Here is a 27391-nt window from a genome sequence, read left to right on the forward strand (position 1 = left end):
AAGCCTTTGTTATAAGCGTAACTTTTTGTTTTAAACAGTGAAATTGCTATTCATTGCCACCATGTCCCAAAACAACTTTTTAATACTCCTATATCTAACCCTTTTCCAAAATGGTTGTTGTTTGTTAGTAAGACAGTTCCGTTGAAAAGTATAGAATGCAGATACTGATTGCCATGAGTTGAACACTTATGAATGATGTTCTGTATCACCATAATGACCACTCAACACTATAATAACCGTGTTTATTTCTGTCATAGAAACAGAGCAGTAGTAGAGTCCATTGTGATTACAACAGAGATATCCATCACTTTGCCCAATGCAGAACAAAATGCTTGCGGTTTTCTAATATGAAAATAATTAATTTCATAGATTTGTATTTGATGTAACCAGGAGCCTAGCTCAGCTCAATTCATTTGGCTCATTAATACAGATTATATTGCGGAAATGGCACACCGCCAGGAAGACTTTTAAGGACAGTTTTTGCCAAGCCTTTGTAGTGCTAGTGTTTCTGTGAACAGGTCTTAGGTGAACAGAATGATTCCTGGAGAGAGAGAGACAAAGAAAGAGAGGAACTGAGTGATTTGTGCTGCTTCACAACCAGCTGCTCTGCTCTACTCTGCTCAGCCCATCTTCAGTGACTCACTGTCACAAACAATTCTATTTTAATTCTCTCTTCCCTCATTTCCATCTCCTTCTCCCACCCTGGAAGTGGTGGCTGGCTGCCGAGCAGAGTACTGACTACTGGTCTTTGAAGAAGACGTGAGCGACAAAACAAGGCCTGCGTAGCGTTGTTGTGACAGAAAGCAGAAAGCTATGATTTCTATTTTAATTGCTGTGGCTAATCCACGGGCTGGCCGCGGACGTTTACAGGCCAGAATGACAAAAACAAAAGAGAAGTTATTAGTGCTGCAGACATATGATAAACCACCTTTCTTCTCAACTCATCTCGTCTCATTTCATTTTTTCATTTCTCTTCTTTCCCCTCCTCCTCTCCTCGTCTCTCTTCTCCTCTCCTCATCTCTCCTTTCCTTTCCCCTCCGTCAAGAGAGACATGGCATTAAGTTCACAGAAACAATTTGCCAGAAAGGAATTTTAGGAACAATTCACTACATTTTATTTATTTTTTATTTTATTTAACCTTTATTTAACTAGGCAAGTCAGTTAAGAAGGCAGTAGCAAGGCAGCAACACATGACAACACAGCATGGTAGCAACACATGACAACAACATGGTAGCAACACAACATGGTAGCAGCACAACATGGTAGCAGCACAAAACAGGGTACAAACATTGGGCACAGACAACCACACAAAGGGCAAGAAGGTAGAGACAACAATACATCACACAAAGCAGCCACAACTGTCAGTAGGAGTGTCCATGATTGAGTCTTTAAGTGAAGAGATTGAGATGAAATGGTCCAGTTTTAGTGTTTGTTGCAGCTCGTTCCAGTCGCTAGCTGCAGCTCAATACACAATAGGGATGCAAACTAGTCACCTTTTGGAGAAATGTGCCATTTTGAATCCAAAACAGGTGACCTACGTGTAGATCCGATGAGAAAAGTTTTTTCTGGGGGGGGGGGGGGGGGGGTTGGATAACTAGCGGCTGTAAGCGAACAAATAATGCGTGTTTGGAGCTATACTGGCTGTATCCTATGGAAGGCCAAGAGTTTCAAATTGTCTTACCCGGAACACATCTTAACACTTGTAATTATAATTCTTCAATTGCTTTTTTCAAGTGTCAATTGTAATTTTTTGTACACGTGATTTTTTTTCACCTGTCCAGTGTGTGTTTACAGGTGATTAGAACGCTTGTTAGTTGTTTTTGGATAATTGCTGAAAACAACTTATTTAGTAGCTAATGTAACGTTTTGTTTTTTTAAATGCATTTATGTATTGAAAAAAAGCACATAAAAGCTTCATAATTAAGAAAGGTATTTTTTCATTTTACTTAGCTTGATACTTCAGACAAGGAAAAATGATGGATAGCTAAGTATCAAGTGTGTGTGTATATATATATATATATATATATATATATATATATATATATATATATATATATATATATATATATATATATATATATATATAGTTGAAGTCGGAAGTTTACATACACCTTAGCCAAATACATTTAAACTCAGTTTTTCACAATTCCTGACATTTAATCCTAGTAAAAATTCCCCGTCTTAGGTCAGTTAGGATCACCACTTTATTTTAAGAATGTGAAATGTCAGAATAATAGTAGAGAGAATGATTTATTTCAGCTTTTATTTCTTTCATCACATTCCCAGTGGGTCAGAAGTTTACATACACTCAATTAGTATTTGGTAGCATTGCCTTTAAATTGTTTAACTTGGGTCAAACGTTTCGGGTAGCCTTCCACAAGCTTCCCACAATAAGTTGGGTGAATTTTGGCCCATTCCTCCTGACATAGCTGGTGTAACTGAGTCAGGTTTTTATGCCTCCTTGATCGCACACGCTTTTTCAGTTCTGCCCACAAATTTTCTATGGGATTGAGGTCAGGGCTTTGTGATGACCACTCCAATACCTTGACTTGGTTGTCCATAAGCCATTTTGCAACAACTTTGGAAGTACCCCATTTGTTTGATGAATAAAGTAAAGCAATAATAGTCTCTATACTTTCCAAAACACAAAGGCTGAATTAAAATGTTTTCTAAACAGGAATTTATAAACTGTTACGGAGGCAGCGGAGGAAGGACCAGGCTGCACAACATTTGAGATAAATATGCTTCTTGTGCGTATGGAAAATGTCTGGGATCAACATTGTATGTTTGGTAGTATATTACCTCCATGTCAAAATGTGGTGCAAACTGAGACGTCGAGTTGGTAATCCAATGTTTTGAAAAGAGCTGGCCAGCCGTCTGTACAGTAAATAACATGCACATATCTAATGTTATCTGAAGGCTACCTCTGCACTGTTTCTTTTGCCATTGATAGGATGTACATTTATCCTACTTATTCCCTGACATTGTCCAAGTTCTGATTTCTCATTAATTCCATATTGCCCACTTCCTCATCAGACAGTAGCAACAAACTATTAGAAACGGTGCTAATTTCATTCATCAACATTTTAAAAAGGGTAGTAGACATTTCCCCGATCATAGTCTAGCTCAAAACTTATGAAACTGTTTCAGCATGTAAAAAGTAATAGTACAAAACATAAAATTTTTTTAGCAAACGTAAAATAATAAGTGATTTTTGACTGAATACATATTTAATGAACATTTCAAAACAATACATTATACTATAGACCTGCTAAATTACTCGCATCCAGCATAAAAAACAGAAACAGAATTATTTTAGTTTATTCTGTTTCTGTTTTCTATGCTGGATGTGTTTTTTATGCTTTATGCTGGATGTAGCAATTGTTCATGAAGCAAACATATGTTTGGTAGAAAGAAGCTGTCTGTTTTCCTCCCCCTCCATCCGTGGTGCTCGTTCAACATAGCATTTGGAGATTCCTGTGAACATCAACAGTCATAAACATGTCATTCTGAACAGCAACATCTTCCTGACAAGAATTTAGACCTGTTGACAATTCAACAGAATTCAGTCTTGTTCATGTTGATGATCGGTACAGCATGAGACAGATAGCAAGATAGCAAGCCATGGTATATCAGACCGTATACCACGGGTATGAGTCAATATTACTGGTTGAGTGTTGTAATTATGTTGGTAACCAGTTTTAAAGGCAATAAGCCACGTTGGGGGAAAAAAGGTGCTATCTAAAAGGGTTCTACCTGGAACCAAAAAGGGTTATTCTATGGGGACAGCTGAAGAACCCGTTTGGAACCCTTTTTTTCTAAGACTATCTATTTGTTCTAATGCAATGTCCATATTACAGCCACAACATGATGATCATGTAGTCAAGCATCTGAAGACTAGCGAGGAGAAGAAAAGCCTGATTTGGATGAGCAAGGAAGAACAATAACAGCTAGCTCTATCAGATAAACATGTTCAGGAGAAGCAGGGAGAGAGCAAGCTAGTAGTAGTAACATTATTATTTGAAACCTCACATGCACATGTATCTGTGTTATATTTAAGCAATAAGGCACCTCAGGGGTTTATTGTATATTGACAATATACCATGGCTTAGGGCTGTTCTTACGCACGACGCAATGCCTGGATACAGCCCTTAGCCGTGGTATATTTGCCATATACCACAAACCACCAAGGTGCCTTATTGCTTAAAATATAACACAGATACATCTGAAATAAATACAGAATCATTTTAGTTTATTCTGTTTCTAAGCTGGATCCCACTGTAGAGGTGAAAAGAACACCACACACTTTCCCTCTTTCTCACTTTTCCAATACAGTGGATAAAAGGGGTATGCCAGGTGTACTCTGTTGTTCAATACAGTGGATAAAAGGGGTATGCCAGGTGTACTCTGTTGTTCAATACAGTGGATAAAAGGGGTATGCCAGGTGTACTCTGTTGTTCAATACAGTGGATAAAAGGGGTATGCCAGGTGTACTCTGCCTGAAAGAGATCAATTATGCCAACAAAGGGTATCATGCTCTGCTGGCACATTGTAGAACAGATGTCCACAGGCAGAAAGTGTACAATGTAATAATGTGCAGTGTTGCCCAAAGATATTGCTTTTGTTGTGTTGAACTTGACAGTAACACGTGTGTGAGTAACGGGGATTATATATTTATTTACTCAGTGAACGTTATTTTTGCACACATGTAGCCTTGTGCACTTGATCGATGTCTACTATAGTGGCCACTATAATAGAGCAAACAGAATGCCTGTTTGTTTCATTCTGTTTCTACTTTAAGATGTTTTTTTCCCCAAGTGCAATATTCAGATGTGTGTGGTCACAAGTGTTCTATTACAAAGGCTGTCATGGCTAACTGCAATATTAGTGTATTGTTTTTTTCTCAAGACTTGAGTGTCATTTGCAGTAAAGTCTAGGCAACAAATAACATTGGATTGCTTTCTTTACATTTTTTAGCTATGAGTTAGGTTCACATTAACCACTTTATTTTACACACAGAGACTGATCATATAGATCATATTCTTTGTTCTTTAATTAGTTACAAACCTGCATTTCCTCCTAGCAGGGATGTTTTGCATGTTTCAGTGCAACAAAAAAAGAAGTGTCACCTTTTTGGCCCTCACCAGTTTGCATCCTAAACGTTGCATAGTAGTGGTCACTACCATATGAACTGAACACAGACCACTACCATGTCTATTCCATATGAACTGAACACAGACCACTACCATGTCTATTCCATATGAACTGAACACAGACCACTACCATGTCTATTCCATATGAACTGAACACAGACCACTACCATGTCTATTCCATATGAACTGAACACAGACCACTACCATGTCTATTCCATATGAACTGAACACAGACCACTACAGGTATGCATGCTCAGCTCAGCGCTTCAGTGCACAGCGGACAGCGGGGTTGGAAAGGTGTGTGTATACGTGTGTGTGTGTGTGATTGAGAGGGCGAGTGTTTCTTTAGTTGCGTACTGCCTCCTCCAGAGTAACTTTACTGTGAGGAAACTGTCTGTGTCAAATAGAACCTTATTCCCTATATAGGGCCCTGGTCAAAAGTAGTGCATTATATAGGGAATAGGGTGCCGTTTGAGACACAGCCTATGTCTTTTCCAGTGCCAGGGGTCAGAAGGCTGAAAGCGGGGGTGAGGAGGAGGAAGAAGTAAAAAGACAGGCTGAAAATCCTGTTCTATCCTTATCTCACCCAGATATAACTGTTTATTTTTCCAACTCACCCACTCTTCTTTTTTCATGTACCCATATTGGCATTGGGCAAAGCAAATGTCCCACTTGTAAACCCTTTCATTCAAGATTCATCGCCATACATGGTTGTGTATTTATGCTTGAGGCATATACTGCTCTACCTAGCAAAAAGGCAGTAACTGCTCATAGCATGGAACTGAGAAATATGGCTTTTATTTACCTTGGTTTCACAGTAACTTTATGCAGTTACTGCTAAACATTTTCTCCAAAACACAATACAATAGAGGCAGGATACATGTCCACATGCTTAAGCATGTTTTTAATGTAGCAAAAATGACATTAACTAATTGTCGACCAAATGAGCAATTACTGCCTTTTTGCTTTGTAGGGCAGTATAGTTGCATCTACACAACAGATGTCGCGTGACATGGTTTCATCTTGACATTAGACTACTTTAGAGGTCTGAAAACATCTGACAAAACTTTGATTTGAAAGTGCATTGTCCTATTTGTGAAGCTCTGCTTCAAAGCCCCAGCCTTAAAGCCATGCTGTTCTGAGATGTAACACAACATCCTCTCACAAGAGTCTTAACACATATCTGTCATCCACAGAGTCTCTGGAAGACCCCCCCAGCCAGACCCTGGGTCCAGCCCCAAGGCGGGGGTCCAGACTGGGCCTGGTACAGGGGACCGCCTGGCATCCCAGGGGGAGCAGCAGGGCCAGGGCCACGCCGCCCGTATGAACCTCCAGGTGGACGTGGGTAGTAGCAGGATGGGACGGTCCCCATCGGTGTCCCCCGCCATCACCCCCACCTCCCCCTACTCTGTGCCCCAGATCGCCCCCATGCCCAGCAGCAAGCTGTGCCCCGTCTGTAAGACAGCTGACCTGACGGGCACCACGGAGGACAACCAGCCAAACTGCAGCACCTGCACCCAGTGCCGATCCATGGTGTGCAACCAGTGTGGCTTCAACCCCAACCCGCACCTCACCGAGGTAGGAACAAACAGTGGATCATGTGCTACTTTGCCTATTGATGATTTTGTTTGTTTATACAGTGTCCATATTAGGACATCCTCAGTTTTCTTTCTGAGACTGAATCAGCTCCCACTGACATAAAGGCTGTCCTAATATGGACACTGTATGTATATCAGTATATTTGACATTGTATGATATGTTTGAACTGGTTAGGACCTCAGGAACAGAGAATGTGGTTAGGTTTATACAACGTGGTCAGGTTTATACAATGTGGTCAGGGTCATAGAATGTGGTTTGTATTTGTATTTATTATGGATCCCCATTAGCTACTCTTCCTGGGGTCCAGCAAAATGAAGGCAGTTATAACCTTTTATAAACACTACAATACATTTCACAACAGATTTCACAACACATTAAGTGTGTGCCCTCAGGCCACTACTCTACGACCACATATCTACAACACAAAATCCATGTGTACATGTGTGTATAGTGCATATGTTATTGTGTGTGTGTGTATATGTGTGTGTCTGTGCTTGTGTGTGTGTGTCTTTTCACAGTCCCCGCTGTGTATTTTTATCAGTTTTGTGAAAACCTGAGTTTATATGTATTTGGCTAAGGTTTATGTGAACTTCCGACTTCAACTGTATATTTGTTGTTTGTACAGTTGAAGTCGGAAGTTTACATACACCTTAGCCAAATACATTTAAACTCAGTTTTTCACAATTCCTGACATTTAATCCTAGTAAAAATTCCCTGTCTTAGGTCAGTTAGGATCACCACTTTATTTTAAGAATGTGAAATGTCAGAATAATAGTAGAGAGAATGATTTATTTCAGCTTTTATTTCTTTCATCACATTCCCAGTGGGTCAGAAGTTTACATACACTCAATTAGTATTTGGTAGCATTGCCTTTAAATTGTTTAACTTGGGTCAAACGTTTCAGGTAGCCTTCCACAAGCTTCCCACAATAAGTTGGGTGAATTTTGGCCCATTCCTCTGACAGAGCTGGTGTAACTGAGTCAGGTTTGTAGGCCTCCTTGCTCGCACATGCTTTTTCAGTTCTGCTCACAAATTTTCTATAGGATTGAGGTCAGGGCTTTGTGATGGCCACTCCAATACCTTGACATTGCTGTCCATAAGCCATTTTGCCACAACTTTGGAAGTATGCTTGGTGTCATTGTCCATTTGGAAGACCCATTTGCGACCAAGCTTTAACTTCCTGACTGATGTCTTGAGATGTTGCTTCAATATATCCACAGAATTTTCCTGCCTCATGATGCCATCTATTTTGTGAAGTTCACCAGTCCCTCCTGCAGCAAAGCACCACCACAACATGATGCTGCCACCCCGTGCTTCATGGTTGGGATGGTGTTCTTCGGCTTGCAAGCCTCCCCCTTTTTCCTCCAAACATAATGATGGTCATTATGGCCAAACAGTTCTATTTTTGTTTCATCAGGCCAGAGGACATTTCTCCAAAAAGTACGATCTTTGTCCCAATGTGCAGTTCCAAACCGTAGTCTGGCTTTTTTATGCCGGTTTTGGAGCAGTGGCTTCCTCCTTGCTTGTGCCTCTTTGCTTGACATCATGGGAAAATCTAAAAAAAGTCTGGTTCATCCTTGGGAGCAATTTTTAAACCTTTCAAGTTATGTTGATATAGGACTCGTTTTACTGTGGATATAGATACTTTTGTATCTGTTTCCTCCAGCATCTTCACAAGGTCCTTTACTGTTGTTCTGGGATTGATTTGCACTGCGTGGTGCCCATGGTGTTTATACTTGCATACTATTGTTTGTACAGATGAACGTGGTACCTTCAGGCATTTGAAAATTGCTCCCAAGGATGAACCAGACTTTTCTGAGATTTTCCCATGATGTCAAGCAAAGAGGCACTGAGTTGAAGGTAGGCCTTGAAATACATCATTATATAAATAGGCCCTTTTAATTTTGTCTGCCTTGCCATTCCAAATAAAATTGAATATGTTTTGCTCATATAATTTAAAAAACAGGTCGCTAGGTGTAAGCAAGACCATAAGCAAATAGGTCAACTGGGATATGACTAAAGAGTTAATCAGGGTGATTTTTCCACAAATGGACAGGTATTTTCCTTTCCATGGTAGCAAGATCTTATCTATTTTTGATAACTTTCTATAAAAATGTATTGGAGTGAGATAATTTCTTTCTTTCGGGATATGTACCCCCCAAAAAAGTACATTTTTTGGGGGGTGATCCAATACGTAATATAGTACATTTGTCATAATTTGATTTTAATCCAGAGAAGTTAGAAAAAGTGTCTAGATCCTCTGTGAGGCTGTGGGGGGATTCAAATTGTGGATTTAAAAGAAAACATGAATCGTCAGCGTTCAATGACACCTTTGTTTTTAAACCCTGGATTTTTAATCCCTTAATATTATTGTTGGATCTGATTTTAACAGCTAACATTTCAATGGCAATAATAAATGGAAATGCCGATAGTGGACAACCTTGTTTTACTCCTCTTTAAAACTTTCTGAGAAGTAGCCATTATTTACTATTTTACACCTAGGGTTACTATACATAACTTTAACCCATTTTATAAGAGATCCTCCAAAATTGAAATATTTCAGGCATTTATATATGAACTCCAGATGTACTTTATCAAAGGCCTTTTCAAAGTCAGCTATGAATTCCAGGCCTGGATTCCCAGATTTTTCATAGTGTTCTGTTGTTTCTATTGTTTCCACTTGTCTTATATTATCTCCAATGTATCGTCCATGTAAAAAACCTGTCTGATTAGGATGAAAAATATCCGCCAATACCTTTTTAATTCTATGCGGTAAGCGTTTTGCTAGAATTTCACAACACTGAAGTGTGAGGCCCCCAATTTTTTTATGGACTGGATCTTTATATTTACCACTTGGATCTTGTTTCAGTAATGTCATGTTGGCATAGAGGGTCGGGAGACAGGCGCAGGAATGCATAATAAGGGTTTTTATTACACCCAAATTACCGCATGCCGTGTAAAGGCACGGGGACGAAGACCAAACAAACACTATACAAAACACAGGGTAGAAACCCAAACAAAAGAGCGAGGAGTACCTAGAATAAATAACACATGCGCACAATGATTAACGCACGGGACGAGACCCATAATCATCTGCACAATCCACAATGGCACGAAAGCCCACAGCACAGGTACTCACACACACACCAACAGACATTGTAACAATAATCGACAGCCCAATGGAAACCAAAGGGCACATATATACAAATACTAATCAGTGGGAATAGGGGACAGGTGTGCGTGATGAAAGTTCCTGAGGGATCCGTGACAGTACCCCCCCTGACATGCTGCACTAGCAGCGCAACGACACCGGTCTCGAGGACGATCACAGGAACGCAGTGTGGGTCGATTAGGACCAGATGCAGCTGCTGAAGTTGCGTCGTCGTCGGACGGGCCAGTTGCCGCTGCCGAAGTTGCTTCAGACGGACCAGTAACAGTGGCGTCGGACGGACCGGCTGTGACGGCGTCGGATGGGCCAGTTGTGGCTGCTGAAGTGGCGTCGTCGGGTGGACCCGTTGTGACGACGCCAGACAGCCCAGTTGCAGTTGCCGAAGTTGCGGCGGTGCCGGACTGACCAGTCGCAGCGTCGTCGGGATGGGCCATTCCTGCTGTCTCCCTTAATGGTAAATTATTCTGTCACATTGGCATAGAGGATCAGGAGACAGGCGCAGGAATGCGTAATTGTAACGGTTGTCGTATGAAAGGGACCAAGGCGCAGCAGGTTGTGTGCTCATTTTAACTTTTAATTTAGAACACTGAAAACACAAAACAAGAAAACGCACGAACGCACAGTAATGCAGGCTACACACAGCAATGCACAAACAACTTCCCACAAAGGGACAGGTGAAAACAGGGCTACTTAAGTATGACTCTCAATCAGCAACAACGACTGGGCTGACGCACTGGAGGCCTGGTGCGTGGGCCTGGTACTGTCTTCACCAGACGGCTAGCACGCACCTCAGGACAAGTATGGAGAGCTGACTCAGGTGACATCAATTTTAGGACACGCCCCGTAGGGCGAATGTCGTGCCTAAAACACCAACACAGCAGCTCTCTCATAGTTTTCTCCTCAAATTTTCCCATCAACTCCTTTACAGTCTCTGCTTCGCTCACCTCCAATTTCACCCCGACTGGCTCTGTTTCCATCCTCGGCTCCGCTGATCTGTCCGTGTGCCCCCCCCAAAAAATTATTGGGGCTGCCTCTCATGCATCCTACGTTGGGCATGAGGGTTTTTTATTACACAGAAATTATGGCGTGCCGTGTAAAGGCACAGGGACGAAGACCAAACAAACACGTAACAAAACACAGAAGAGCGAGAAGTACCTTGAATAAATAACACACGCACACAATGATTAACACACGGGACGAGACCCGTAATCATCTGCACAATCCACAATGGCACGAAAGCCCAAAACACACAGCACAGCTACCCACACTGCCAACAGACATTGTAACAATAACGGACAGCCCAATGGAAACCAAAGGGCGCATATATATACAAATACTAATCAGTGGGAATAGGTCGACAGGTGTGCGTGATGAAAGTTCTGGAGGGATCCATGACAAGTAATAATGAAATCAGACCTTCTTGTTGAGTTTCCCCAAACTGTTGCCACAAAGTTGGAAGCCCAGAATTGTCAACAATGTCATTATATGCTGTAGCGTTAAGATTTCGCTTCACTGGAACTAAGGGGCCTAGCCCGAACCATGAAAAACAGTCCCAGATGGTGAAGTGTGATTTATCACTCCAGAGAACACGTTTCCACTGCTCCAGAGTCCAATGGCAGCGAGCTTTACACCATTCCAGCCAACGCTTGGCATTGCACATGGTGATCTTAAGTTGTGTGCCATGGAAACCCATTTCATGAGGCTCCTGACAAACAGTTCTTGTGCTGATATTGCTTTCAGAGGCAGTTTGTTACTCAGTAGTCAGTGTTGCAACCAAGGACAGATGGTTTTTACTTGCTTCAGAATTTGGTGTTCTATGAGCTTGTGTGTCCTACAACTTCGCGACTGAGCCGTTGTAGCTCCTAGACGTTTCCACTTCACAATAACAGCACAGTTGGGCAGAAATTTGACAAACTGACTTGTTGGAAAGGTGGCATCCTATGACAGTGCCACGTTGAAAGTCACTGAGCTCTTTAGTAAGGCCATTCTAAAGCCACTGTTTCTCTATGGAGATTGCATGGCTGTGTGCTCAATTTTATACACCTGTCAGCAACAGGTTTGGCTGAAATAGCCGAATCCACTAATTTGAAGGGGTGTCCACATACTTTTGTATATTTATTTTAACATTTTACCTTTATTTAACTAGGCAAGTGAGTTAAGAACAAATTCTTATTTTCAATGATGGCCTAGGAACAGTGCCTTGTTCAGGGGCAGAACGACAGTTTTTTACCTTGTCGTCTCGGGGATTCGATCTTGCAACCTTTCGGTTACAAGTCCAACGCTCTAACCACTAGGATAACTGCCATTTATTTTTGTTTCATGGTACAGTTTCTCCTTCTTTTTGTTAAGTTTATTCACATGATTTCTCAATTTGCAGTATGTTTGCCAATCGGCTGTGCAGCCAGACTTATTTGCCATTCATTTTGCCTCATCCCTCTCAACCATACCTTATCTATCCACAGGGATTTAACAGTTTTTAGTCATTTTCTTAATGGGTGCATGCTTATTAGTAACTGGTAGAAGCAATTTCATAAATATGTCAAATGCAGCGTTTGGTTGCTCCTCATTACATACCACAGACTAGCAAGTGTTCTTTACATATTCAGCATAGGAATCACTGCAAATGTCTTGTATGACCTCTTATACACTATATCGAGTCTTTGGAACTTTGGTTTTCCTAGATATAGCTACTATATTGTGATCACTACATCTGATGGATGTGGATACTGCTTTCGAGCAGATTTCTGCAGCATTAGTAAAGATGTGATCAATACATGTTGATGATTTCATTCCTGTGCTGTGTATAACTACCCTGGTAGATTGACTGATAACCTGAACCAGGTTGCAGGCACTGGTTACAGTTTGAAGCTTTTTCTTGAGTGGGCAGCTTGATTAAAGCCAGTCAATATTTTAATCACCCAGAAAATATACCTCTCTGTTGATATCACATACATTATCAAGCATTTCACACATATTATCCAGATACTGACTGTTAGCACTTGGTCTATAGCCGCTTCCCACAAGAATGGGCTTTAAGTCAAGCAGGGGAACCTGTAGCCATATTACTTCAACAGTATTTAACATGAGATCTTTTCGAAGCTTTACAGGCATGTGGCTCTGAATATAGCCCGCAATACTGCCCCCATGGCATTCCTGTCTCTTCTGAAGATGTTGAATTCATGTATTGCTACCACTTTATCATCAAAGGTATTATGTAAGTGAGTTTCAGAGATAGTATATGAATGTTGTCAGTTACTAGCAAGTTATCGATTTCATGAACCTTGTTTCTTAGGCTACATATGTTAATGTGGCTGTTTATAGAACTTTTCTGGGATTCTTGATTGTTTTATTGCTTTACTGGGAGGCTTATCAGAGGTAGACATGACAGTGATAGTTATGTTTGGGCTGATAGTGCAGGATGAGCTGCAAAGCCCTTGGACAATGTACATTTGCAGCAGCACTACGACAACTCAGCGACACAATGGTAGAGATTATCTGAGCAGGGCTTGGGTCAATGATAGAGACTGTGGAGACTTTGGTCAAGACTATAACAGAGTAATTTAGTGAGTGTGATCAAGGTTATAACAGTATGGTCAGGGTTATTACAGAGTCATTTAGTGAGTGTGGTCAGGGTTAAAACAGTGTGCTCAGGGTTATAACAGTGTGGTCAGGGTTATAACAGAGTCATTTAGTGAGTGTGGTCAGGGTTATAACAGTGTGGTCAGGGTTATAACAGAGTCATTTAGTGAGTGTGGTCAGGGTTATAACAGTGTGGTCAGGGTTATAACAGAGTCATTTAGTGAGTGTGGTCAGGGTTATAACAGTGTGGTCAGGGTTATAACAGAGTCATTTAGTGAGTGTGGTCAGGGTTATAACAGTGTGGTCAGGGTTATAACAGAGTCATTTAGTGAGTGTGGTCAGGGTTATAACAGTGTGGTCAGGGTTATAACAGAGTCATTTAGTGAGTGTGGTCAGGGTTATAACAGTGTGGTCAGGGTTATAACAGAGTCATTTAGTGAGTGTGGTCGGGTTATAACAGTGTGGTCAGGGTTACAACAGTGCTGTCAGGGTTATAACAGTGTTGTCAGGGTTATAACAGTGTAATTTAGTGAGTGTGGTCAGGGTTATAACAGTGTGGTCAGGGTTATAACAGTGTGGTCAGGGTTATAACAGTGTTGTCAGGGTTATAACAGAGTAATTTAGTGAGTGTGGTCAGGGTTATAACAGTGTGGTCAGGGTTATCAAATCAAATCAAATCAAATTTATTTATATAGCCCTTCGTACATCAGCTGAAATCTCAAAGTGCTGTACAGAAACCCAGCCTAAAACCCCAAACAGCAAGCAATGCATGTGAAAGAAGCACGGTGGCTGGGAAAAACTCCCTAGGAAAAACTCCTGAGAAAGGCCAAAAACCTAGGAAGAAACCTAGAGAGGAACCAGGCTATGAGGGGTGGCCAGTCCTCTTCTGGCTGTGCCGGGTGGATATTATAACAGAACATGGTCAAGATGTTAAAATGTTCGTAAATGACCAGCATGGTCAAATAATAATAATCATAGTAATTGTCGAGGGTGCAACAAGCACGTCCGGTGAACAGGTCAGGGTTCCGTAGCCGCAGGCAGAACAGTTGAAACTGGAGCAGCAGCATGGCCAGGTGGACTGGGGACAGCAAGGAGTCATCATGCCAGGTAGTCCTAGGGCTCAGGTCCTCCGAGAGAAAGAAAGAAAGAAAGAAAGAGAGAATTAGAGAGAGCATATTTACATTCACACAGGACACTGGATAAGACAAGAGAATACTCCAGATGTAACAGACTGACCCTAGCCCCCCGACACATAAACTACTACAGCATAAATACTGGAGGCTGAGACAGGAGGGATCAGAAGACACTGTGGCCCCATCCGATGATACCCCCGGACAGGGCCAAACAGGCAGGATATAACCCCACCCACTTTGCCAAAGCACAGCCCCCACACCACTAGAGGGATATCTACAACCACCAACTTACCGTCCGAAGACAAGGCCGAGTATAGCCCACAAAGATGTCCGCCACGGCACAACCCAAGGGGGGGGGGCGCCAACCCAGACAGGAAGACCACGTCAGTGGCTCAACCTACTCAAGTGACGCACCCCTCCCATGGACGGCATGGAAGAACACCAGTAAGTCAGTGACTCAGCCCCTGTAAAAGGGTTAGAGGCAGAGAATCCCAGTGGGAAGAGGGGAACCGACAAGGCAGAGACAGCAAGGGCGGTTCGTTGCTCCAGCCTTTCCGTTCACCTTCACACTCCTGGGCCAGACTATACTTAATCATAGGACCTACTGAAGAGATAAGTCTTCAGTAAAGACTTAAAGGTTGAGACTGAGTCTGCGTCTCTCACATGGGTAGGCAGACCATTCCATAAAAATGGAGCTCTATAGGAGAAAGCCCTACCTCCAGCCGTTTGCTTAGAAATTCTAGGGACAATTAGGAGGCCTGCGTCTTGTGACCGTAGCGTACGTGTAGGTATGTACGGCAGGACCAAATCGGAAAGATAGGTAGGAGCAAGCCCATGTAATGCTTTGTAGGTTAGCAGTAAAACCTTGAAATCAGCCCTTGCCTTAACAGGAAGCCAGTGTAGGGAAGCTAGCACTGGAGTAATATGATCAAATTTTTTGGTTCTAGTCAGGATTCTAGCAGCCGTATTTAGCACTAACTGAAGTTTGTTTAGTGCTTTATCCGGGTAGCCGGAAAGTAGAGCATTGCAGTAGTCGAGCCTAGAAGTAACAAAAGCATGGATTAATTTTTCTGCGTCATTTTTGGACAGAAAGTTTCTGATTTTTGCAATGTTACGTAGATGGAAAAAAGCTGTCCTTGAAGCAGTCTTGATATGTTCTTCAAAAGAGAGATCAGGGTCCAGAGTAACGCCGAGGTCCTTCACAGTTTTATTTGAGACGACTGTACAACCATCCAGATTAATTGTCAGATTCAACAGAAGATCTCTTTGTTTCTTGGGACCTAGGACAAGCATCTCTGTTTTGTCCAAGTTTAAAAGTAGAAAATTTGCAGCCATCCACTTCCTTATGTCTGAAACACAGGCTTCTAGCGAGGGCAATTTTGGGGCTTCACCATGTTTCATTGAAATGTACAGCTGTGTGTCGTCCGCATAGCAGTGAAATTTAACATTATGTTTTCGAATGACATCCCCAAGAGGTAAAATATATAGAGAAAACAATAGTGGTCCTAGAACGGAACCTTGAGGAACACCGAAATTTACAATTGATTTGTCAGAGGACGAACCATTCACAGAGACAAACTGATATCTTTCCGACAGATAAGATCTAAACCAGGCCAGAACTTGTCCATGTAGACCAATTTGGGTTTCCAATCTCTCCAAAAGAATGTGGTGATCGATGGTATCAAAAGCGGCACTAAGATCTAGGAGCACGAGGACAGATGCAGAGCCTCGGTCTGACGTCATTAAAAGGTCATTTACCACCTTCACAAGTGCAGTCTCAGTGCTATGATGGGGTCTAAAACCAGACTGAAGCGTTTCGTATACATTGTTTGTCTTCAGGAAGGCAGTGAGTTGCTGCGCAACAACTTTTTCTAAAATTTTTGAGACGAATGGAAGATTCGATATAGGCCGATAGTTTTTTATAATTTCTGGGTCAAGATTCGGCTTTTTCAAGAGAGGCTTTATTACTGCCACTTTTAGTGAGCTTGGTACACATCCGGTGGATAGAGAGCCGTTTATTATGTTCAACATAGGAGGGCCAAGCACAGGAAGCAGCTCTTTCAGTAGTTTAGTTGGAATAGGGTCCAGTATGCAGCTTGAGGGTTTGGAGGCCATGATTATTTTCATCATTGTGTCAAGAGATATAGTACTAAAACACTTTAGTATCTCCCTTGAGCCAAGGTCCTGGCAGAGTTGTGCAGACTCTGGACAATGAAGCCCTGGAGGAATACCCAGATTTAAAGATGAGTCCGTAATTTGCTTTCTAATGATCATGATCTTTTCCTCAAAAAAGTTCATAAATGTATTACTGCTGAAGTGAAAGCCATCCTCCATTTGCGAATGCTGCTTTTTAGTTAGCTTTGCGACAGTGTCAAAAAGAAATTTCGGATTGTTCTTATTTTCCTCAATTAAGTTGGAAAAATAGGATGATCGTGCAGCAGTGAGGGCTTTTCGATACTGCACGGTACTGTCTTTCCAAGCTAGTCGGAAGACTTCCAGTTTAGTGTGGCGCCATTTCGTTCCAATTTTCTGGAAGCTTGCTTCAGAGCTCGTGTATTTTCTATATACCAGGGAGCTAGTTTCTTATGACAGATGTTTTTAATTTGTAGGGGTGCAACTGCATCTAGGGTATTGCGCAAGGTTGAATTGAGTTCCTCGGTTAGGTGGTTAACTGATTCTTGTCCTCTGACGTCCTTGGGTAGGCAGAGGGAGTCTGGAAGGGCATCAAGGAATCTTTGGGTTGTCTGAGAATTTATAGCACGACTTTTAATCTTCCTTGGTTGGGGTCTGAGCAGATTATTTGTTGCAATTGTAAACGCAATAAAATGGTGGTCCGATAATCCAGGATTATGAGGAAAAACATTAAGATCCACAACATTTATTCCATGGGACAAAACTAGGTCCAGAGTATGACTGTGGCAGTGAGTAGGTCCAGAGACATGTTGGACAAAACCCACTGAGTCGATGATGGCTCCGAAAGCCTTTTGGAGTGGGTCTGTGGACTTTTCCATGTGAATGTTAAAGTCACCAAAAATTAGAATATTATCTGCTATGACTACAAGATCCGATAGGAATTCAGGGAACTCAGTAAGGAACACTGCATATGGCCCAGGAGGCCTGTAAACAGTAGCTATAAAAAGTGATTGAGTAGGCTGCATAGATTTCATGACTAGAAGCTCAAAAGACGAAAACGTCATTGTTTTTTTTTTTGTAAATTGAAATTTGCTATCGTAAATGTTAGCAACACCTCCGCCTTTGCCAGATGCACGGGGGGTTTGGTCACTAGTGTAACCAGGGGGTGAGGCCTCATTTAACACAGTAAATTCATCAGGCTTAAGCCATGTTTCAGTCAGGCCAATCACATCAAGATTATGATCAGTGATTAGTTCATTGACTATAACTGCCACGGAAGTGAGGGATCTAACATTAAGTAACCCAATTTTGAGATGTGAAGTATCACAATCTCTTTCAATAATGGCAGGAATGGAGGAGGTCTTTATACTAGTAAGATTACTGAAGCGAACACCGCCATTTTTAATTTTGCCCAACCAAGATCGAGGCACAGACACGGTCTCAATGGGGAAAGCTGAGCTGACTACGCTAACTGTGCTAGTGGCAGACTCCACTAAGCTGGCAGGCTGGCTAACAGCCTGTTGCCTGGCCTGCACCCTATTTCATTGTGGAGCTAGAGGAGTTATAACAGTGTGGTCAGGGTTATAACAGTGTGGTCAGGGTTATAACAGAGTAATTTAGTGAGTGTGGTCAGGGTTATAACAGTGTGGTCAGGGTTATAACAGTGTTGTCAGGGTTATAACAGAGTAATTTAGTGAGTGTGGTCGGGGTTATAACAGTGTGGTCAGGGTTATAACAGAGTAATTTAGTGAGTGTGGTCGGGGTTATAACAGTGTGGTCAGGGTTATAACAGAGTAATTTAGTGAGTGGTCAGGGTTATAACAGTGTGGTTAGGGTTATAACAGTGTGGTCAGGGTTAGAACAGAGTAATTTAGTGAGTGTGGTCAGGGTTATAACAGTGTGGTCAGGGTTATAACAGTGTGGTCAGGGTGGTTGGTTTTACAGAGTCAGTGGCTGCATCCCAAATGGGAGGGAGGGAGGTAGGGAGAGAGTCAGTGGATATTGGTATTTTTCATATTGTTGTTTCATAAGAGGGTTTAGTTTGTTAGTACATGCACAGCCTCCGATGCAACCTTTAGCACAATGGCAAAGCTCTGTGGGAGTGGTAGCTAGCAAGGATGCGTCCCAAATGCCACCATATTCCCTATATAGTGCGCTACTTTTGGGAATAGGGTGCCACTTGAGACACAGATTTAATGTTCAGCACACAGCAGCCTTTTCATTGACTTCCTCTCACAGTTGATTCATGATATACCCAACGTGCCATCCTGATCCTGCCGGAATGGAACTCATTGGGTGCATCCCATATGGAACCCTATTCCCTATTTAGTGCACTACCTATGGGACCTGGTCAAGTAGTGCACTAAATAGGGAATATGCTGCCATTTGGGATGTATATATTGTTGGTAGACTGTGAGGCTGGAGGCTGTGTAAAAACAACATCATGACAGCCATACAATTTAGAGTGACTTAACAGGGGGTAACATTATGGCCAGGATATGCCATTAACCAATTGCAGAACTGTCAATCATCCATGTTCATACAGTCATCTGAAATGGGTGTTGTATGTAAATATAAATGAATACACAAAACATTAAGAACACCTGCTCTTTCAATGACATAGACTGACCAGGTGAATCCAGGTGAAATCTATGATCTATGTCACTTGTTAAATCCACTTCAATCACTGTAGATGAAGGGTCAAAAAAATAGAATAAAGTCTTGAGACATGGATTGTGTAAATGTGCCATTCAGAGGGGGAAAGGGAAAGAAAAAATATTGAAGTGCCTTGAACAGGGTATGGTGTTAGGTGCCAGGCGCACCGATTTGTGTCAAGAAAGGCAACTCAATATTGGGAAGGTTCTCTTAATGAGGTAGGCAGCCAATGCTCTGTGCTAGTGGTGGTTGTTTAACGTTTTGTACACTCAGTGTGTGTGTGTGTGTGTGTGTGTGGATGCCTGTGTGTGTGTGAGTGTGGATGCCTGTGTGCATGTCTATGTGTGTGTGCCTGTGTGTGTTTGTTGGTATGAACATGCATGCACGTGTGTGTGTGTGTGGATGCCTGTGTGCATGTCTATCTGTATGTGTGTGTGCCTGTGTGCCTGTGTGTGTTTGTTGGTATGAACATGCATGCACGTGTGTGTGTCTGTGTGTGTGTGTGTGTGGATGCCTGTGTGCATGTCTGTGTGTGTGTGTGCCTGTGTGTGTTTGTTGGTATGAACATGCATGCACGTGTGTGTGTGGATGCCTGTGTGCATGTCTATCTGTGTGTGTGTGTGTGCCTGCGTGTGTTTGTTGGTATGAACATGCACGTGTGTGTGTGTGTGTGTGTGTGTGCGTGTGTGTGTGTGTGTGTGTGTGTGTGTGTGCCTGCGTGTGTTTGTTGGTATGAACATGCACGTGTGTGCCAGCCACATGAGGTTGGTGGCATCTTAATTGGGGAGGATGGGCTCGTGGTAATGACTGGAGTGGAGTCAGTGGAATGGTATCAAATACATGGTTTCCAGTTGTTTCATGCCATTCCATTTGCTCTGTTCCAGCCATTATTATGAGCTGTTCTCCCCTCAGCAGCCTCCACTGGTGCTGGCGTGTGTGTATGTATGTGTGTGTGAGTGCATTTGTATGCATTGTATTTGCATTATATGAAACAAGAGCTGCTATAACATAGATAAGACTGCACCAGACAGCAGTGAATTCTTTGTTTTAAGTGAATGTGACGATGACAAGCTTGTCTTATGTGGGTGTGTGAGACAAGTTTTCCAATAATAACATCCTCAGCTGTCTAAAGGCTGATCATTTCCTCAGGGAGAGAGGGAGAGAGATAGGGAGGTAGAGACAGAGGGGAGGGGGGGAGACAGGAACAAACAACAACACTAAGAGCTTCCTATCCAAAATGGAGATGTATGGATAAACCATTTCTCCAACCTTTTCGGCCATGTAACAATGAACCAAAACCCAAAACCTATCAAATCAAAGCAAATTTTATTGGTCACGTACACATGGTTAGCTGATGTTATTGTGAGTGTAGCAAAATGCTTATTCTTCTAGATCTGACAGTGCAGCAGTATCTAACAGGTAATATCTAACAATTCCACAACAAAACCTAATACACACAATCTAGTAAAGGAATGGGATGAGAATATATAAGTATAAAATATATGGATGAGCAGTGACAGAGTGACTAAGATGCAATAGATAGTAAAGAATAGATAGTGAAGGATACAGTATACAGTATATACATATGAGATGAGTAATGCAAGATATGTAATCATTCTTAAAGTGGCAATATTAAAGTGTGTAGTGTTTCATTTATTAAAGTGGCCAATGATATCAAGTCTGTAGGTAGGCAGCCAATGCTCTGTGCTAGTGGTGGTTTTAACAATACAATGGCCTTGAGAAGCTGTTTTTCAATCTCTCTGTCCCAGCTTTGATGCACCTGTACTGACCTCACCTTCTGGATGGAAGCGGGGTGATCAGGCAGTGGCTCGGGTGGTTGTTGTCCTTCGTGATCTTTTTGGCCTTCCTGTGACATTGGTTGTTGTAGGTGTCCTGGAGGGCAGGTAGTTTGCCCCCGGTGATGCGTTGTGCAGACCGCACCACCCTCTGGAGAGCCCTGTGGTTGTGGGCGGTGCAGTTGCCGTACCAGGCGGTGATACAGCCCGACAGGATGCTCTCAATTGTGCACCTGTAAAAGTTTGTGAGTGTTTTTGGTGACAAGCCGAATTTCTTCAGCCTCCTGAGGTTGAAGAGGCGCTGCTGCGCCTTCTTCACCACACTCTCTGTGATATGTACACTGAAGAACTTAAAACTTTCCACCTTCTCCACTGCTGTCCCGTCAATGTGCATTGGGTGGGTACTCCCTTTGCTGTTTCCTGAAGTCCACGATCATCTCTTTTGTTTTGCTGACATTGCGTGAGAGGTCACTTTCCTGACACCACACTCTGAGGGCCCTCACCTCCTCCCTGTAGGCTGTCTCGTCATTGTTGGTAATCTATCACTCCAGTGTTTAATTGCTAAATTGTAATTATTTCGCCACTATGGCCTATTTATTGCCTTACCTCCCTTATCTTACCTCATTTGCACACACTGTACATAGACTTGTTCTATTGTGTTATTGACTGTATGTTTGTTTATTCCATGTGTAACTCTGTGTTGTTGTTTGTGTCGCACAGCTTTGCTTTATCTTGGCCAGGTCGCAGTTGTAAATGAGAACTTGTTCTCAACTAGCCTACCTGGTTAAATAAAGGTGAAATAAAAAAAAATCAAGCTTTTCACTGTAGTGTCGTCTGCAAACTTGATGATTTGAGTTGGAGGCGTGTATGGCCACGCAGTCATGGGTGAGCAGGGATTACAGGAGAGGGCTGAGAACGCACTCTTGGGGCCCCAGTGTTGAGGATCAGCGGAGTGGAGATGTTGTTTCCTATATTTCCTACGTTCTATACGTGATCATTTACCAAACGTAGAGTCGGCTATTAAAGACTACCAGAACCCACTGGATTCGCCAATTACACTGGATGAGCTACAGGACAAAATACAAACCCTCCCACCTAAAAAGGCCTGTGGTGTTGATGGTATCCTAAATTAAATGATCAAATATACAGACCACAAATTCAGCTCTGATCTACAATATTTGGAAATAAGGTCTGGTCACCCCAATCCACAAAACTGGAGACAAATTTGACCCCAATAATTACTGTGCAATCTGTGTCAACAGCAATCTCCGAAAAATCCTCTGCAGTATCATCAACAGCAGACTTCAACATTTCCTCAGTGAAAACAATGTCCTGAGCAAATGTCAAATTGGCAAATGTCAAAATACCATACGACAAACCATGTATACACCCTGCACACAGTTATTGACAAACAAATAAACAAAAACAAAAGCAGACTTCTCGTATTTTGCTGATTTCAATGAAAGCTTAACTCAATTTGGCATGAGGGTCTGCTATACAAATTGATGGAAAGTGGTGAAAAACATGACATTATTAAATCTATGGACATTAACAATAAGTTTAAAATCGGCAGTAAACACAGATTTCTTTCCTCAGGGCCGCGGGTTGAGACAGGAATGCAGCTTGATCCCCACCCTTTTCAACATATATATCAATGAATTAGTGAGGGCACTAGAACAGTCTGCAGCACCCTGCCTCACCCTAATGGACCCTGATGATCAGGTGCTTCTGTCCCCAACCATGGAATACCTACAGCAGCACCTAGATCTCCTGCAAAGATTCTGTCATACTGCCCTGACAGTATATCTCAGTAAGACAAAAATGTGTTTTCAAAAAAATTCTATCTAGACACTGTTGCCCTAGAATGCAAAGAATTATGCCTACCTCGGCCTAAACATCAACACCCCAGGTAACTTCCACATGGCTGTGAACAATCTAAGAGAGAAGGCAAGAAGGGCCTTCTATGCCATCAAAAGGAACATCAAATTCGAAATACCAATTAGGATCTGGCTAAAAATACTTCAATCAGTTGTAGAACCCAATGCCCTCTATGGCTGTGAGGTCCGGGGTTTCTAAAAATCTGTTTTTGCTTTGTCATTATTAGGTATTGTGTGTAGATTGATGAGGAAAAAAAACAATTGAATCAATTTTAGAATAAGGCTAAAAAGTGATGGGGTCTGAATACTTTCCGAATGTACTGTATGACCACATTAGAGAGACATATTTTCAACAGATCACACAGACCAACAAAGAATTTGAAAACAAATCCAACACTGATAAACTCCCATATCTGTTGGGCGAAATACCACAATGTGCAATCACAGCAGCAAGATGTATGGCTTGTTGCCATGAGAAAAGTGTAACCAGTACAGAACAAACAACATTGTAAATACCACCAAAACGTATCTGTATATCTTTCCCCACTATTCGGAAGCCACTCCTCAGTAAAAGGCAAATGACAGCCCGCTTGGAGTTTGCCAAAAGGCATACAAAGACTCTCAGACCATGAGAAACAAGATTCTCTGGTCTGATGAAACCAAGATCGAACCCTTTGGCCTGAATGCCAAGCGTCACGTCTGGAGGAAACCTGGCACCATCCCTACGGTGAAGCATGGTGGTGGCAGCATCAAGCTGTGGGGATGTTTTTCAGCGGCAGGGACTTGTAGGCTAGTCAGGATCGAGGGAAAGATGAACGGAAGAAAATACAGAGAGATCCTTGATGAAAACCTGCTCCCAAGCACTCAGGACCTCACACTGGGGGCGAAGGTTCACCTTCCAACAGGACAATGACCCTAAGCACACAGCCAAGACAATGCAGGAGTGGCTTCGGGATAAGTCTCTGAATGTCCTTGAGTGGTCCAGCCAGAGCCTGGACTTGAACCTGATCGAACATCTCTGGAGAGACCTGAAAATAGCTGTGCAGCGAAGCTTGCGTCCAACATGACAGAGCTTGAGAGGATCTGCAGAGAAGAATGGGAGAAACTCCCCAAATACAGGTGTGCCAAGCTTGTAGCATCATACCCAAGACTACTCGAGATTGTAATTGCTGCCAAATGTGCTTCAATAAAGTACTGAGTAAAGGGTCCAAATACTTAAGTAAATTTGATATTTCCGTAACAAACAAAATGTGGAAAAAGTCAAGGGGTCTGAATACTTTCTGAAGGCACTGTATGTACAGACTCAGTGAACATAGCCTTGCTATTGAGAGAGGCCACCATAGGCAGAACTGGCTCTCAAGAGAAGACTGACTATGTGCACACTGCCTACAAAATGAGGTGGAAAATGAGCTGCACTTCCTAACTTCTTGCCAAATGTATAATTAGATTAGAGACACATATTTCCATCAGATTACACAGACCCACAAAGAATTCGAAAACAAATCCAATTTTGATAAACTCCCATATCTACTGGGTGAAATACCACAGTGTGCCATCATGGCGGTAATATTTGTGACCTGTTGCCACAAGAAAAGGTCAACCAGTGAAAAACAAACAGCATTGTAAATACAACCCATATTCAAGTTTATTTATTTTCCCTTTTTTTACTTTAACTATTTGCACATCGTTACAACACTGTATATAGACATAATATGACATTTGAAATGTCTTTCTTCTTTTGGAACTTCTGTGAGTATAATGTTTACTGATAATTTCTGTTGTTTATTTCACTTTTGTTTGTTATCTATTTCACTTGCTTTGGCAATGTTAACATATGTTTCCCATGCCAATAAAGCCCTTAAATTGAAATAGAAATTAAATTGAGTGATGGAGAGCCAGAGGGAACGAGAAAGTGGCACAAACACTCCAGTGGTCTCTTACCAACCATCATGTAGGGAAGGATCTGCTTTGCGATGGTCTCCCTCTCTATTTATAGATCCCCCCACTCTCTTTCTTCCCCCTCTCTCTCTCCCCCTGTGCTTTCTCTCTTCGCCGCTCTCTCCTCCCCCCTCTCTCTCCCTCTCTCTCTCTCTCTCCCTTCTCACTCTCTTTGTCTCTCTCCCTCCCCTTCTCTCTCTCCCTCTCTCCCTTTCTCGCTCTCTCTTCTTGAAATTATTTCCCAGTACAAGAGAGAGTGGGAGAGTTGAGGGGGAAATATATATAAAGAGGAGAGGGGGATAGACAGAGGGGGGGCGCGCAACAGAAAAGAGTGAGAGACCCGAGAGATAGGATAGACATATGATGAGAAAGATACAAAATAGTTGTCCCTTTTTTGATGGCTTCTATCGCATGATATCTTTGGCATGGCATCAATAACTGTTTGTTTGGGATTATTAAAGCCATTTCAATTGAACTGAATGGAATTGAGGCACAGAATAGCCTGGAGACAATAAAATTAACAAAGCTAAGAACGAGAGAGAACCGATAGAAAGGCGGAAATGAAAGAGAATAAGTCGATAAAAATCGGACGTGGTTAAACTATATTGTGAAGCGATGGAGGATTGGCTGATTTCAGAGAATTCACATAACGAGCGGACATGGAACCATCATGATTTAATAAAAAATACATGAATGATTTAGTCAAACAATCAAAACCAGCTGGAGAGCGAGTCTGCTGACTTTTGGCTGGAAGTTTATTTCAGAAACTGCCTGGTCTAAAAACTGGGTTAGCTGCAGTACTGAGAATATGGCTTGCATCCTAAATGGGACCCTATTCCCTTCATAGTACACTACATTTGACCAGGGACCATATGGGAATAGGGAACCATTTCAGATGCACCCTAAACCCTCCTATCCCGAGGCTCAAGGATTTCTGCTACTTTCTCTCCAAGAAGCCCACATGTCCTAATCCCATTAAACACCAACCATAGTAAACATCGTATTCATAAGTTATAATAACTCATTATCGAGTGGGTACACACATGTTTCGTTGCATCAGGGAATTTTACAGTAAATCCAAGATATCAAGACATTCATACTGTAGCTCATGTCTATCTAATGAAAATGTTTTTAAATCAAACCTACCAACAAGGGTTGAAAAAACTTTACCCAAATTACCAGGTTTTTTCCAGAAATCACATTTGGAAGATTCTCAGAATCAGGAGGGGATAAGAAGGAAATGCGAAATCTTCTAACCAGGATTTGTGGAATTTGGGTTACCAGAATGTTGAAAACCTACAAGCAATAATAAGCCAGAGCAGACTAGAGTTGTGGTGTTGTGAGGGAGTGTGTTCCAGTCAGCAGACTGGCCTAAATAGGTTGAGCATCCCACCGAGACGCAACACACAGAATTTTTCAGACACAACAATACAAAGAAAACCACCAGATATTGCATGAAAGGGAACGTTTTTTTTTGTTCCCCATAATATTCTGTGAACCATTGAATATGTTTTTACTATTTTTCTTGTGCCATTTCTTTTTAATTTTTTCCAGTCTATGACTGCATCCCAAATGGGACCCTATTCCATATATAGAGCACCACTTTTGACCAGAGCCCTATGTGCGTCATTTGGAACAGCCTATTTCTTCTTTTTCCCAGGCATTGTACATTCTTAGAAAAAGGGTTCCGAAAGGGTTCTTTGGCTGTCCCTACAGGAATACCGTTTTTGGCTCCGGGTAGAAACCTTTTTGGTTCCAGGTAGAACCCTCTGTGGAAAGGGTTATACCTGGAACCAGAAGGGTTCTACCTGGAACCAAATAGGGTTCTTCAAATGGTTCTCCTATGGGGAGTGTAGAAAGGGTCCTCTCCTTTCAACAGGAAAGATTAAAAAAGTATGAAAATCAGCTCTTGTGCTGCCACTCCATAAGGGTGTGTATAGTAATGATCTTAATAATTATCGGCCCATTTCAAGCGTTCCTTGTCTAGCTAAGATTCTTGAATACTTGGTAAATGTACAACTTTGCTCTTTTTTATCTGAGAAATTTATTTAGAATGTAAACCAATTAGGGTTTATGCCAGGTCAGAGCACTATTACAGCAACCACTTTAGTTTTTGATTATCTTGTCAATGACACGAAAATGAAATGTCCTGCTTTGTTTGTGGACCTGTCAAAAGCTTTTGATACTGTTGATCATGTTGATCATGCTATTTTATATGCCTGAGCTCTAACACATGTTCATGGTTTCATGATTATCTTAGTGACAGATCTCAGGCCATCCTGATTGATAGGGTTAAGTCTGAATTTCTTGGAGTACTTAAAGGTGTACCACAGGGGTCGATTTTGGGACATATTCTCTT

At 42.0% G+C, this 27391-nt stretch overlaps 1 protein-coding gene across 1 annotated transcript in view; it reads left to right on the forward strand.

Moving 5' to 3' along the window:
- Positions 1 to 27391, forward strand: part of LOC115151179 (protein bassoon) — a 221791-nt gene that overhangs the window by 61158 nt on the left and 133242 nt on the right. The window contains exon 2 of the mRNA XM_029695189.1: positions 6350 to 6731. Coding sequence (XP_029551049.1) covers positions 6350 to 6731 — 382 coding nt within the window. The remainder of the gene's footprint in view (positions 1 to 6349; positions 6732 to 27391) is intronic.

This window comes from Salmo trutta, chromosome 16 (assembly GCF_901001165.1).
Source record: "Salmo trutta chromosome 16, fSalTru1.1, whole genome shotgun sequence".
Lineage (NCBI taxonomy): Eukaryota > Metazoa > Chordata > Actinopteri > Salmoniformes > Salmonidae > Salmo > Salmo trutta.